The sequence below is a fragment of the Pelophylax lessonae genome (assembly GCF_965119305.1).
Source record: "Pelophylax lessonae genome assembly, chromosome: 6".
NCBI lineage: Eukaryota > Metazoa > Chordata > Amphibia > Anura > Ranidae > Pelophylax > Pelophylax lessonae.
This window is the reverse complement of record NC_138773.1, coordinates 252,210,869-252,225,661: the sequence shown is the minus strand read 5'-3', so window position 1 is coordinate 252,225,661 and position 14,793 is coordinate 252,210,869. Positions and strand designations below refer to the sequence as shown.

Sequence of the window (14,793 nt, the reverse complement as noted above, 5' to 3'; positions counted from 1 at the left end):
CAGTAGAACAAACGCGTTAATGCAAATCCTGAAAAATGTGTGGGCAACATAATTCTTGCATTCCAGCCTGAAAGTGCAATATGTACCTCTTTGCTGGCTCTTCTCTGAGTTGCCCCTAGACAGTAGATGAGTCTTTTTTTTGGACATATGGGTTGATAGTCTATTTATTTTTAAATAACCTAAAGATATTAGGTTGTGAAGGAAAAGCTGTATGAGGTAAACTTCTTTTTAGGGTAAATGTGACTGATTTTCAATGCCACTATAGTTGTTTATGGATCTAGTGGCCATCTTTGGTTGACTGAGACATGGTCTGATCTCTCTCACCACTCTATGGTCCATTTAAAGCAGAGTTCCACCCAAAAGTGGAACTTCCGCTTTAGGTATTCTAACCCCCTGACATGCCACATTTGGCATGTCATTTTTTTTGGGGGGGGGAGCGGGTACCTAGTTTTGACAGGTACCCGCTCCCACTTCCGCTCGGAGCGCCGCGACGCCCTGAACGGAAATTCTCTCCCCCTCCCTCCCTGCAATCTTCTGGGACATGTCAGAGGTCCCAGAAGATTGCCGGCCAATCAAGACGCGCAGCGCGACTCGCGCATGCGCAGTGGGTACCCGGCTGTGAAGCCGCAAACTGTCACAGCCGGGTGCCCACAGCAGTGATGCCGGCGCCGAGGGAGAGGATCGAGGATTCGGGCGGCAGCATCGTTGGACAGGTGAGTGAAATGGTTGGAACTCCGCTTTAAAGTGTATCTAAACCCAAGAATAAAAATGCAATATATTGCAGTTTACCAGTTCTCAGTTCTTAGAATGTAGTTGGCTGTGTTTTTAGTTTTTTTTTTCTTTTCTTTCCTGTCTATTTCCACACACACACACACACACTTTGTTTGCCTAGTGATCCTGCCATTAACACACTTTCTGTAGGCTGACAACACTCACTTATTATATTGTATCTGTGACATCAGCTGCCGCCTTAGGACATGACTCCAGCAAAAGAATTTTTGATGGTATTTTTAATCTATGTATATCTATGCTAAAAATGTAAAATTGTATATTAATTTCCACATTGTATTTCAACTATTTCTAGGCTTATTCTCATTAATCTGTATGATCTTTAAGTTTGTAAAATTACTTTGTAAATATTCCCACACATTTATCTCCTTGAATTCTGTAATGGGCAGCAGATGGGTAGCACTCGCAAGAAAGGAGAGTCTATTGGATTGTCAAAAATGAATTGTATTGCTATTACAATGCTAATGTTAATAAAAGTCTATGTTGTGGCCATATACTTTAACTCGGGTTCTTTTATGTTATAAATTAGCTTTCTGGCTCTTTTCTTTATTTCTATTATAATATGGTTAACTCTTCTCTTAGGCTGATGATGTTGAAAACAAAATTCGGGAAATCATACCTCCAGGATTTTGCTGTGGTACAGATGACTTTATAACGGTATTGGAAAAAGAGGTTAACTTTAAGCCGTTTGGCACCGTAATTCACAGCTATAACATTTTTAATGAAGATGCTGGGGAAGAAATCACATACCAGATATGTAAAGTAAGTCTATTATTTAAGTCTCTTCTAAAACTGTTTGTGTACAGGTCTGAAAATTCCACTTCTGCTACAACTAATTCTGCAAAGCTGCAGCAGATGACTAAGTCAGTTTGACAAAGTATCTTTTTTTTTTTTTCTTTAATTTCTATTTCTGGCTTTTGGGAATTCTGTCTGTACGAGGGAAAATTTTTAATCCAAGTGGGCCACACAAGAAAAAAAATCCAAGTGATTCCAGTTATCTTAGAAAACCTATATTTCTTTGTTCCATGCAATAATGTTTTGTGGAGATCAGGAGTTAAGCAAGGATATACATGTGCAAGCCTAAGCCCTCTTTCTCTGAGCCCAGGCTGTCAAGAACCTTGGGGATTCTTGGCATATATTTTGTCTTGCTAGTTTTCATCTTCTGAAAGTGTTGCAGCATGATTATACAGATAGTGTCCACCCAAAAGGGGAAGCTCTGCTTGTTTGCCCCCCCCCCCCCTTCTGCTGCCACACTTGGCACCTTTTGGGGGGGAGCGGGTACCTGGTTTAGACAGTTACCCACTCCCACTTCTGGCTGATTTGCCGCGGCAAAGTCACCTGGAAGTTTGGCCCCCCCTCTCCTTCCCCTGCCGCCGGGCCATTCGCAAAGCACAGCGCACTTTGCGTAAGCGCAGTAGGGAACTTGCTGTGATGCTGCAAGGCTTAACTGCTGGTTCCCCCTACAAGAAATGGTGGCGGCAACACACACGCGCTGATTAAAAAATCGGCTTGGGTGAAGACACCACTGGATTTGTGGACAGGTAAGTGTCCTAATATTAAAAGTCAGCAGCTACAGTGTTTATAGCTGCTGACCCTTAATTTTTTTCTGCAGGACCCTAGAGCTCCTCCTTTAAATTTAGTCTGCAAATCACCTTTCAAAGGGACCTTTCAACATGGAATATGGTAGCTTGGAGTCCCAACTACAGTACCTTGATTTGTTTATTTATTTTTTTGCAAGACCACACTGTGCACATTTTTCATTCTAGATGCCCACAAAATTGGTTTGAATTTTAGTGTATATACTATGTGTTATTGCAAGAATAGAGAGGAGTTTCATAATGAGTTTGAAGTGCTTTCATTGGAGAAGGTGTACTATACAACAAAAATGCCATGTGATAACTTTTTTTTTGTTTCATTCAGAAACATGATAAATGTTTTTACTTTAAATATATCAGTTTCGAGATGCCACACGCCATATTTGATGTCTGACCCTGACTTTGCATGTTGCTCTAGGCTGACATGACCTGTCCAGGCTTCAGAGAGTACCATGAAAGGCTCCAGACTTTCTTGATGTGGTTCATTGAAACGGCCAGCTACATTGATGTGGATGATGAGCGATGGGACTACTTTTTGGTGTAAGTGGCTTTCCAAATCAACATTCGACTCTCTTTCTTTAACAAATCTTGGAGGTTTAATTGGCAGTCACCAATTATGCAGCAACAGTATAATGATATTTTTTCCCAGGCATGATAAACTATTGTTTACAAGGCTCACAGTTTCCCTGCATTGTGTTTTCGGAGGCCTCCAGAATAGTGCTGAATTAAACCCTGTTGTCTGTGGGAGCTCTGAATGTGGGCTTTAAGAGTAAAATGAGCTTTGCCTGTGTTCCCTTTTTACTAGCCACCCATTCAAGTGCACAATAGGCAAGTGCACTGAAGTGATGCAAAGAGGGCTGATTTATCCAAGTTGAGCTCACCAATTAAGTGAATTGTACATTTCAGAATAAAGCAGGTGTACCCATTGGGCCCTCACAGCGTAGCTTGCTGACACTGGAAACTCTCTCAGAGAATGGAAAAGGAAAATGGACCCTGCATGGGAGCTTGCCTGTAATTGACCTGCTTGGCTTTCTGTTTTATCTGCAGATTTGAGAAGTACAATAAGGACGGGACTACACTCTTTGCGACTGTAGGCTACATGACAGTCTATAATTACTATGTGTACCCAGACAAAACCCGGCCACGTGTAAGGTAATTGCCAATGATGCACGTGCCTCTTCTCTTTTTTTTTTTTTTTTTTTCTTTTCTTCTTTCTTTCTTTACCCTTTTTTTCACAATTGAGTCTCACTCACGTTCCCAATTTTACCTATAATTGTGTTTAGGTTTTTTTTTTTTTCCTTTAGAGTACAAGTGGGAAAAAGGGTGAAGATTGAGTCTGTTTAGTTAAAGCTGGACTGATCTTTGTTAATGCTAAACCATAATTGTGTCTTATTGTGCAAAGCCAAATTTACATGAATAAAAGGATAAAGATTTTACTTTTTCCTCCCTCATTGCTATGAGCGTAAGCTATTGGGAAGGCTTTTGTAAAATCTAAAGAAGATTGTGTGTGTGTGTGTGTGTGTGTTTGTGTGTGTGTGTGTGTATATATGTGTGTGTGTGTGTGTATGTATGTATGTATATATATATATATATATATATATATATATATATATATATATATATATATATATATATATATATATATATATATATACAGTGTATATGTGCGTGTGTATATATATATATATATATATAATTTATCTTAGGATTAATGATAAACTTAAAATGATGTGCAGTGATCATGTACAGTGTATATTCTAAAATATTACAGGGATAATTTTTCTTTAGGAGGCCGAAAAAAATCAAAATTTTAAATTTCATCAGTGTGATCATATATTAATGGCAGAAGCATTAAAAAAAAACACAACTATTTTGAGTTGTCAATACTATAGGTTTAAAATCACCTTTTAAAATCACCTTTTGCTGTAATACTAACTTCTAAATTTGTATTTTAAATCCAAAAATAATCTATTGCATTTTATTGGTCCTTAGCTGTAGTGGCTGCATTCGTTTTTCTTCTAGCTTTTTTTTTTTTTTTTTTTAAATCTTTTCACTTATCTTTTCACTTGGTAATATTATGGACAACCCTTTCTGTCCCTGGGTGGCTACCCTCAATCAAGCAGTATGAATAGAGGAGGCCATGGTTGCCACTGAACTGGATTTCAACATGTTTGCTTTACATAGGGTGATGGGATCAGTAGTAAGTGACAAGGGCACTGCATTTTTGGCAAGATCAACATGTTTCTTCTGTACTTGCTGAAAATGTTCTAAGCCTAAAAGTCAGGTTTAGTAGTTGTTTAATTCAGAGCTGTCATTTTTACACTACTTCTTTTCTCTCACTAAATAAATATTCTCAGTCTTTTGGTTTGAATGACAACCAGCTTCATTCAGGCTCAGCTCACACTAGCACGGGCGTCATTCATATGAATAGGCTGCTCTGCTGCATGAAATGCACAAAAAAGGTCCATGCACCTTTTTAAAAATGTGGTCACAGGAAAATGTAAACAAAAACATTCGGTTTCCCTGGGGCTTCCACCCATCAATTGCGCTGCGGGCTGAGATGCGTGGGGGTGCCATTCAGAATGAATGTCAGTCCCGTGCGTCTCACGAGCAGTGAGATTCGACTGTGGGTGTGGGAATCAATGCATTTCCCGTAACCAAAATGCATGACTTGCCCTAGTGTGAACCAAGCCTAAGCCCTCTTCCTCTGAGCCAAGGCTATCAAGGACCTTGGGGATTCTTGGTATATATTTTGTCTTGACAATGTGGAGAAAAAAGTATTGTATATGATTTTAGTATTATGAAATGTATAATATTGACACAAAAACACTACTCTGCACACCTCAAAGAATATAATAACAAAAAATTCTTTCATCTGCCACTTAATAATAATAATAGCTACCTCTTGTACGTTTTCCTGAACACCAATAAATTCAGTGACCCATAAATGATTGGAGCCATTGTGTAAGATAAGCAAAGAACTAGCATTTTCAAAAAGTAGAGTTTTGTCTGCCTATGTATTTCTAACAGCACATGTTTTAGATAAAGGTTGAGGCTAGTGCATGCAACGTACAGTCTGAGCTTGGCATCACGACATAAAAATTAATGACCAATTAATACTTTTTATAGCTTCTTCATTCACAGAATCCTGACATGCTGCATGACGATATGGATATGTTTGGGTTCCCATGATGAAAATACACATTTTTTGTTTACCTTTGCAGCCAGATGCTGATTTTGCCTCCGTTCCAGGGTGAGGGACATGGTGCACAACTGCTAGAAACCGTTCACCGATACTATGTTACTTCTCCCAATATTTTGGATGTTACAGGTACTGTGCTTATTTTTTAATTTTTTTCACTACATTCTATTCTTCAACATTATCTTCATTTCAAGTATGACTTTGGATAAAAGAAAATATTAAAGCCAAACTCCAGGCAAACCGCTTAAATACACTGTTGAAATGCATATACAGTATATACATATATAATGTATATCCTGTTTCCCTGCCAAAGCGTTTGTAATTCAGGACAGCCTTGTGATTTACAATGCTGTACAGCAAAAAAAAGTGACTGACTTTGCATAGTTCTAGGTTCAGCGATTCAGCTTCCTATATAACCTTTTTCTTTATCGTACATCACGGGACACAGAGCAGCCATAATAATTATGATCTGGGTTATACGCCACCTATGGGTGAATTGACATTGGCAACCAAAAAGACAGGAAATCCCCCCTCTATATAACTCCTCCCATACAGGAAGTGCCTCTGTTTTTTTGGCAGTGTCTTAGAGGTGATGGGCATGGTTGGGGAAGCTCTCCATATTTTTAAAGAAGATGAAAAAATTATGCTACAGTCCCAGTTAAGATCTCTGGATCCAGGGTAGGATGCATATCTATAAGAGATGTGTAAATACCAATGTAGTCTAGTAGCTCAACAAATAGAAGGGAGGGTGCAGGGGGCAAAGAAAAAGAAATCCACCAAAAAAGAAAACCCTCCCTGCGTTACTCACAAAGCAGCTCTTGAGTTTGACGTGTGGTATTGTAGGCCATTAGCTAGTGGAGTGTGTCCCCGGAGCTGAGATGATGTAACTCACAGAGACCAGAGAAGTGGCTAGGCGAATTTGTAAGGGAATTGTGTTCCTATGACATGGACAATGATGATGATGCTAAATAGCACCTCCAAAGTGTTTCTGTGGAGGATAATTGGTTGTCCTATACATATGGTAAAAATTGCCACTAATATCTACTAATGTAGACCTAAAACTAGTGTGAGGAATTACAATTGGGCATTAGCCAGAGATCAAGAGATGTGAGACGGAATAGTGGGATACCCCCAGCACAGTACTCCCTCAGGGGATGAAAAAACAGCCATTATAACAAGGGTGCAAAAAGGTATGGTAACCCATAGCTTAGATGTGCACAGCAGGGCAGGAGCAAGTGAGATACAGGAGTGATAAGCTCGTGATAGCCTCCCCACATCGGGACGTAGTGGTTAAAAGTGGTAAAAAGTATCCTGTCCAAAAGAGTAGTCACCTAAATAGTCACCTGCAGGTACTTCCCCCAACGTCACGTGAGCATGGACAATGAGAGAAAGGCGTCATCGTCTGAGCCACGGAAGCTGCCCGACAATGGCGCAAAGAAAGTTTCCTCGTGGTGCAGACTCTGATGGAAAAAGGGACGCGCCGGCAGCACAGATACTGACTTGACGCGCGGAAACGTCGATGCGCAGTGGGTGAGCCAGCCCAGTCCACCGTGTCCATCAAGGGCAAGGGGATAAAGGGTGAACTCCTAGTGCGCATCACAGCTCCCAGGAACAGGCATTGTAAAACCCATCAACTCAAGAAACCCTGGCCATGTTGAAATGTAAGAGGAAACATAAGCCACAAAATGCAATATATGAATAAATCTAGAACAATAGATACACCAATCATATAGGTGCTATTACCTCCCATTATATACCGCAGCTATATTACTGGTGTCCAGGCTAAGGCAGCTGAAGCTTCACCCACATCAATCCAGAAAGAGAGCCGGCACCATGGTATATCCTCTGCAAACATGGTCAATATTCAGCAAACAATTGACATTTTGTGGCTGTTGCCATGCATGTTTACTAAACAAAACCCATATTTACAGAGGATATACAATGGTGCCGGTTCTTTTTCTGGTTTGCTGGAAACACATCCTTCTTCTGAACGACTGGTTGAATACTAATATTTTATTGTTGTGATTACAGGGTCATATAGCTGCTTATTTTTGGGGTTTGGTAAAACCCATAGAGGCAGAATCGGTCAGACCGTTGAACTTCTTGGTGAATGCAATGGAAGCCATGTGAATTGGCATATACCACATCTACTATCATTTCAGAGAACCGTGTACCCTACAGGGCAAATTGCTTCACTGTGGAACCTTAAGGGTCCCAATTATACTATGCATTGCTTTAACATGAACTGGGGTGTGCTGCTTTTAGGCATCCTATTAATTTTGAATGGACTGGAGATGCACTTCACTGCACAGAATATGTACCTGCCCCATTCATTATAATGCAGCACACTACATTGCACAGATTTATATTTGTGCATTGTAGGGCACTAAAATGAGCATGTATGTGTCTTAGTTACATTGAGGTGCCATTCAAGATAATGACATTGCAAGTAAAATTGCGTTTCTGTAAAATACATGTTACCACAACACACACAGTATGTGTTTATGGGCTCTGAAAGCAGCCAGTGGGAGGCCTATTCCAGCTGCACTGATACAGATAAATATGGGGACATAGAACAACCACCTGTGTACCCAGGCCATTAGGGGATTTTTAAGTTTAGAAGTTTAGACAAACTTATTGCTGATAACTTTTTGTGTTATGATGCATTGGAAAATGTTGTTCCAGGTTGAATCCTAACTAATGACCGAAACTTTTGATGCAAGCCTATTTCAAGGTTGTCAGTTCTGGTGCTTTCATTTATTTTTTATCTTTTCCCAAAGCTTGCTCAGTATCCGCTTGCAGGCTTTGTGGAATAATACTCTATTATACGTAAGTGCTGCTGCCAATAGAACAGTTTAATGTAATTAGAGGGTCTATGGAAGTGTTCTAAAGACTTATTTTAGAAAGAGGTTGAACTTTCTTTAGTGAAGAACACTGAGAACATTGAGGCTGCTCACTTGGGAACAATGGACTTGTTTCTGGAACACAGAGAATTCTGAAGCCACTGTTTCTTGCACGGTATATGAAGTGTCTAATGGTGCTCATTTCCATTGTGTACTTTACTTCCTTTAAAAAAAAAAAAAACCTCAGGAGTCCCTTGTATTATGTGAGTAACTTCTGAAATTGATTCTGATGTGCCCTTTTATATTGTAGCTAGGAAGCACACGTAGAACCAGTTCTCATCCCTGCCACTTAGGATCTTGCATTTAGGTGTCCCTACTACAAGGTAATTATTACCAAGTTAGTCTTGGAAATGCAGATGTGTCCCTGCAAGTGTGGGGAGAAGACTTCTTCCAGTCATTTGTAACACCAATACAAACCATCTGTTTATTATGCGACTTGAAAGATGGATCTTTGTAAGAACCTTGCAGCAAGATGTGGACTGAAAGGCTGAGCAATGGGAGGTGCAGATAGACTGCAAAATTTAAAGGATAAGTTCACCTTTGTACCCAATGCTGCAGCCACTGCCTTATTCAGTGTAACTGCTTGCCCATATGGAATCCTAATCCTTTACAGGCCAGTTAAACCCTTTGTTTACTGTGTTTGCAGTCTTGACAGCCATTACTGCAATAAACGAGAAGGAAAATTTCTTGTATCATGGAGGGTTAGAGTAGCCATTAAAATGTTCTAATTCTAATACAGTGACCTCCAAACTGCTGCTTTTTGTTTTCCTCTATGCGCCCCTTGGGACATAGTTCTTCCCACTGATGCAAGGCAATATTCCTCCCACTGACACCAACAGTGAGTTACAATTCCTCCCACAAACACCAACAGTAGGGAATTATTCCTCCTGCTGACACCAGTGATGGAGAACTATTCTTCCCACCAACTTGAGTGGTGGGGCATTGATACTCTCACTGATGGGGTGTTTACCCTCCCATTGACAACAGGCATGTATTTGTTTTTTGTATTCTCACTGACTACTCGGATTGAGAAATTTGAGTTGATTTACTATAATCTATTGTCTGAAACTGGGGAGTTTTCTACTCCCACCCACTGTCTACAGTCTGGAACCTCTAAAGTTTGAGAGACAGTAAACTGACCCTTTTTGTTTATAAACCCCTGTTCTAATATATTATTTCCATATGTGACTTGCATAGAGGTCCTTCTTTTTTTTTTTTTTTTTTTTTTATTCTTGAGCAATGGAGTAGGTCATGTGGCCAGTTTAGAAGTAGGTAGTGCTCAGCCTGTATTATATTGTCAACCGGATATTACGTTGTCATTACTGGTTGGTAGTGAGAGCTGTCAAGTCGCTACTCGGGAGCAAACACACAGATTGTTCAGTGAATGAACAGATAATCAAACCGAAGCTTAAATGTTTTGGCCACATATTAGGAATGCAGGGCTCAATGGTGAAGACTGTCCTCCTGGGAAAAGTTGAAGACAAAATGAGAGGACGTTGGAGGTTGAAGCTGTACACACAGTCACTTCGGGAAACCACTATTAACAGACAGGCCCGGTTTGACAAATTCATGAGGTCACAACAAAGAATTGGATCTTAGTATAAAAAAAACAATGCTAACAAGACGTCTTTATTGAGCCATTATCCTCTTTGTGTCAGTTCGTGCCCCTAGTACAGGAGAGGCATTTGGCAAAAAAAAAGCCTCAAATATGCCAGCAAACTTTTTTTTTTTTTTTTTTTTTTTTTTTGTATTTGCTTTGAGGACAAATGATTGGGTGGTATTTGTTTTTTCCACTTACTCTACAACTCCACACTCTTTTGTGTCGCCGTGCGGTAGAAAAGCAGACTTTAGCAAGCTTATAGACTAGCTTCTTTTGCTAAGCAGGCAGTGTATGTAGTAGCATGAAAAAGATCCGTTGTGGAAAGATAAGCCGCCAATATTTTTCTGTCTGAAATGTATCTGTCATGTTAATCAGGAAAGCCTGTTTAAAGAAAATGTTTTCCAGATTACATTGTAGTTTATTATAACGATTACGGCACTTTACTTTGAAGTTTTGTAATGTTTTCCGTTTCAGATGGGCCTCATTTTTGCCTGTTACTCTTGAGAGCAGCATTTGCTTATGTTCTGGGTAGATAAGATCTGTCCCCATAACCCTGTGCTTGTAAACATGTATATATTTTATTGTAGACATAGCAAATCTGCCCTCCAGAGTGACTTTCTCTAACTTTTGCAGCTGAGGAATTATCTTTTTGGAACTGTTTTGGCACGTGATTTGTCAGTTTCTTGCATGCTTTTTTGTTTTGGTGTTTTTTAAAATGTGTTCAAAAATAATAAATACAATATGTATATTTGCATCTATAAAGTAGTAGTTTTAGGGCCAGGGAGCTGAGTTAGCAGCGGTCGTTTATCATAAGCGATCTAGCAAGAGCTTGTAATGCATCCTTTCAAGATTTATTGAATTACCACCTAAAATAGAGCCTCCTGCAGTGGTTTCATGGCAGTGATGTTCAGAGAGGAGTCTCCACTTAGCTGGGGTGGTCTTTTTTTGTAGAACAGATGTTTTATTGTGTTGCCAATTTCACAAAGTCTTTTTCTCTTTCCAACCCATGCTGTCTGGTTTCCAAGCTTTTTGCTCTTTTTTTCCTTATTATAAGGTAGACTTTTCTGATGGTTACCTGGAGCTGTACACTGACCTGTGTGCCAAAGAATTTAATTTCCGGTGGTCACATTTGTTTGTACATTCATATATAAAAAAAAATTAAAATTAGAACACCTTAAAGTGGATGTAAACCTCATTCAAGAAGTTTGACCTGGGCACGTATATCTGTACTGATCTCTCTCCAAAGCCCTAGGTCCTGTGTCTTTCTGCCGCTCTGTCCATCTGTTATCAGCAGGATACCTTTTACACGTTCTCAGACACAGGAGATAAAAGCAGCTGGAAATTTGTTTCGGGGTAGGTGCATAAAGATAGATTAGCAAAGAGCTGGTCTATTCACAGCACAGCTCTGCATGTTTCTTCCTTCCTCTGCCTATGTGGGGGGGGGGGGTGTACCTTTCCTCCAATCAGCTGTCACACAGGTGCTGGAACAGGAGGAAAAAATTCTAACATGATGTTCACTTCCGAGACGATGTAATAAGCAGAAGCAATCACATATGTAGGTCACGCACACAAATGTATATGGTGTTCACACCACACACGAACGTTGGAGCAAGAACAATAATTGTAGCGCTGGACCCCCTTTGTAACTCTGAACTGGTAACTTGTTAAAATGTTTAAACTTCGCCTATTGATATTAGGTACCGTAGTTTGTTGCCATTTCACAATTGTGCGCAATCTTAAACCGTAACATTGGGTATCTATTTATTCGGCGTAACATCTTTCACGTTTTACAAAAAATTTTGGGTATATATTGTTTTGTTTTTTTAAAACTCTATTAAAGTGTATTTTTTCCCAAAAAAATTTGTTTCAAAAACCGCTCCATAAAAAAAAAAAACCTTGTGACGTAAAAAAAAAAAATATGCAACTATCAGCATTTTATTCTCCAGGGTGTCAGTTTAAATAAATTAAAGTATATGTGTGTGTGTATGTGTGTGTGTATATATATATATATATATATATATACACATACACATACACACCGTGTAGCCCTAGGCTATCTGAGACTGGGGACTCCCAAATTGCAATAAAAGCTATTTTGAGGATTTAAGAGTTACTCCTAAGCCCTATTATACACTTATATTTACATACGGGGGAAAAAAAAAAATGTATACCAAGAAGAGTATTCAGGTTGCAATTTCTGACCTCTCCTTTTGAAAATGCAAATTGATATAGTAAACAAATATCTTTTGAGTAACGGATCAGGAAAAAATACATAGATTTCTGACTACATCCTGATGTGTGCTTACATACTTAGTGGCTTAGATTCCTGAAGCCTCAGACAAGCAAGGAGACTTAAATTTTCATATGGAGGTAGACTATGGCATCCTATTTATTTCTGTCAATACATGTTTCCGTTAATGGCTCAGTTCACCTTTTAAAAAAAATAATAAATGCACATCTCTTTGCAGGTAAAAAAAGCTTTTATGATTTTTTTTTTATTAGGGGCCAGTAAAGCATCTGCTTATCGCAGGTGCAGTGTCAGTCTCCTGCAGACTGTCAGTGTAGCTATCTGCCTGTACCTCGTATGGGCAGGCAGTTACTGTATGGCAGTAAGAATCAGTGAACCGCTAGAGCACTCACCGGTACTGCAGTTCATTGAGAACCACAAGCCGTCAGCCACAATGGATGACAGTAGTTGTAGTTCTCTCATTCACAGGACTCTGTGAATGAATGACGCAGCCTGGGGGTGGGGCCACGCATTTTTAAATTGTGAACGTGGGTGCAGAGAAGATCCCCTGCCTGCTGTCACAATAGGGGCTCAGGTGGAGTGTGGGGGCTGCTGATTTACTAATCTGTTACACCTTGAATGCGGGTGCAACATGTTATGAAAGGTGAACTTCTGCTTTAATGGGGACTTTTCTTGAGAGAAACATGAAAGCTGCTATTGTTTACTTGTCATTTTGGAAATGGCATTACCCAGAATAATTGCTATTGAGTTTTGAATGACTTTTTACTGATTTGCATGCTTGTTCCAAGTCAGCGATTTAGAAAGTATTGAAGCCATTGGCCCCGCATATCATGTCTGGCAACCGCACATTTCAGAAGGGGGAAATAATTTATTATAACTTAAAAGTTGCTCCATTTGTTTGTAATAGAGCAGCTGACGTGTAACCCAATATATGGTGGCCTGAAAAATGTTGTCTCTGCCTGCTCTTTTATTAACGTCATATGACAGAGTTGATGTCCGAGCCATGACAGCATTTGATGATATTCACAGTGATTTCTTATTGTCTAAGTTAATGTGGCTTCTCATAAGTAATACTGCTCACCAGTGTTATTTAACCACTTGCCGACCGCCGCACGACTATCTACGTCGGCGGTCAGCCCCTCACAGGCAAACTAACGTAGGGCTACGTTGCTTGCTTGTGAGGGTCTAGGGAGCGAGCGCGCGCCCCCCGGGGCGCGCTCCCGCGTGGTCACGGACCCCCCCCCCCCCCCCCCGCGCGTGTGACCAGCGGACCCGATGTCCGCCGGTCACTCGGCAATCGGCGGGGGAGAGGGAGAATGTCAGGCAGCTTGTGTAAACAAACTGCCTGTCATTCTCCTCGCTGCAAAGACACTGATAAAACGGATCTGGTATGTAGATCCGTTGATCAGTGTCCTTACAGCTAGAGCCACAGCCAATCACAGTAGAAACCACGCCCCTAGGGACACACACAGCCCCTCCCTTCCAAATAAAGTTAACCCCTTCACTACCAGTGTATTTTTACAGTAACAGTGCATATGTATAGCACTGATTACTGTAGAAATGTCACTGGTAACCCCAAAAGTGTCAAAAATGTCAGTCAAGGGTCCGATCTGTCCGCCGCAATGTCGCAGTACCGCAAAAAAAATCGCAGATCGCCGCCATTACGCGTTAAAAAAAAAAAACAACAAAAATGACAAAAATCTTTCCCTTTGTTAGTAAACGCGATAACTTTTGCGCAAACCAATCAAAATACGCTTTTTGCGATTTTTTTTACCAAACATAGGTAGCATAAAATAAATTGGCCGAAAATTTTTAAAAATTTTGATTTTTACATTTTTTTTTGGGGGAATTTCATATAAAAAAATGTGAAAAATATTGCTACTTTTGCAAAATTGACGCTCTTTTTTTGTTTATAGCGCGTGATCAAAAAATCGCACAGGTGATCAAATACCACCAAAAGAAAGCTCTGTTTGTGGGAAAAAAAGGACGTCAAATTCGTTTAGGTACAGCGTCGCACGACCGCGCAATTGTGCGTTAAATTCACGCAGTGCCGAATCGCAAAATACCCCCTGGTCGGAATGGGGGTAAAATCTTCCGGGGCTTAAGTGGTTAAAGAGGTTGTAAACCTCAGACTACTCAGACTCTCATACTAGCTCATTATGAAATGCCTTAGAATGAAGCCCTGAAGTTCCAACCACTCACCTCTTTGATGAGTGACATGTTGTGTCGCCCTTCTTCCGGGTTTGCGATTGGCTGGTCCTGCGATGACGTCACGTGCGGGAGCCGACGGTCACGGCAAGGGACTCTGAAGGAACTGCACGAGCGGCCGTTCAGAGCGCATGCGCTAGTGATGTCACTGGCTGCAGGCAAAGTAAGTATCTCCTAAACGGTACATGTTTAGGAGATATTTACAGTACCTATAGGTCCTATCATAGACTTACCTATAGGTACAAGTT

At 40.3% G+C, this 14,793-nt stretch overlaps 1 protein-coding gene across 2 annotated transcripts in view; it reads left to right on the top strand.

Annotated features, from left to right (window-relative positions):
- HAT1 (histone acetyltransferase 1) overlaps window positions 1-14,793 on the top strand; it is a gene marked incomplete at its 5' end in the record, with an annotated part of 82,909 nt that overhangs the window by 39,806 nt on the left and 28,310 nt on the right. For both annotated transcript variants that reach the window (XM_082260304.1, XM_082260303.1), the window contains 4 exons: window positions 1,372-1,551; window positions 2,803-2,924; window positions 3,432-3,536; window positions 5,609-5,715. In XM_082260304.1, the coding sequence (XP_082116430.1) occupies window positions 1,372-1,551; window positions 2,803-2,924; window positions 3,432-3,536; window positions 5,609-5,715 (514 nt within the window). The remainder of the gene's footprint in view (window positions 1-1,371; window positions 1,552-2,802; window positions 2,925-3,431; window positions 3,537-5,608; window positions 5,716-14,793) is intronic.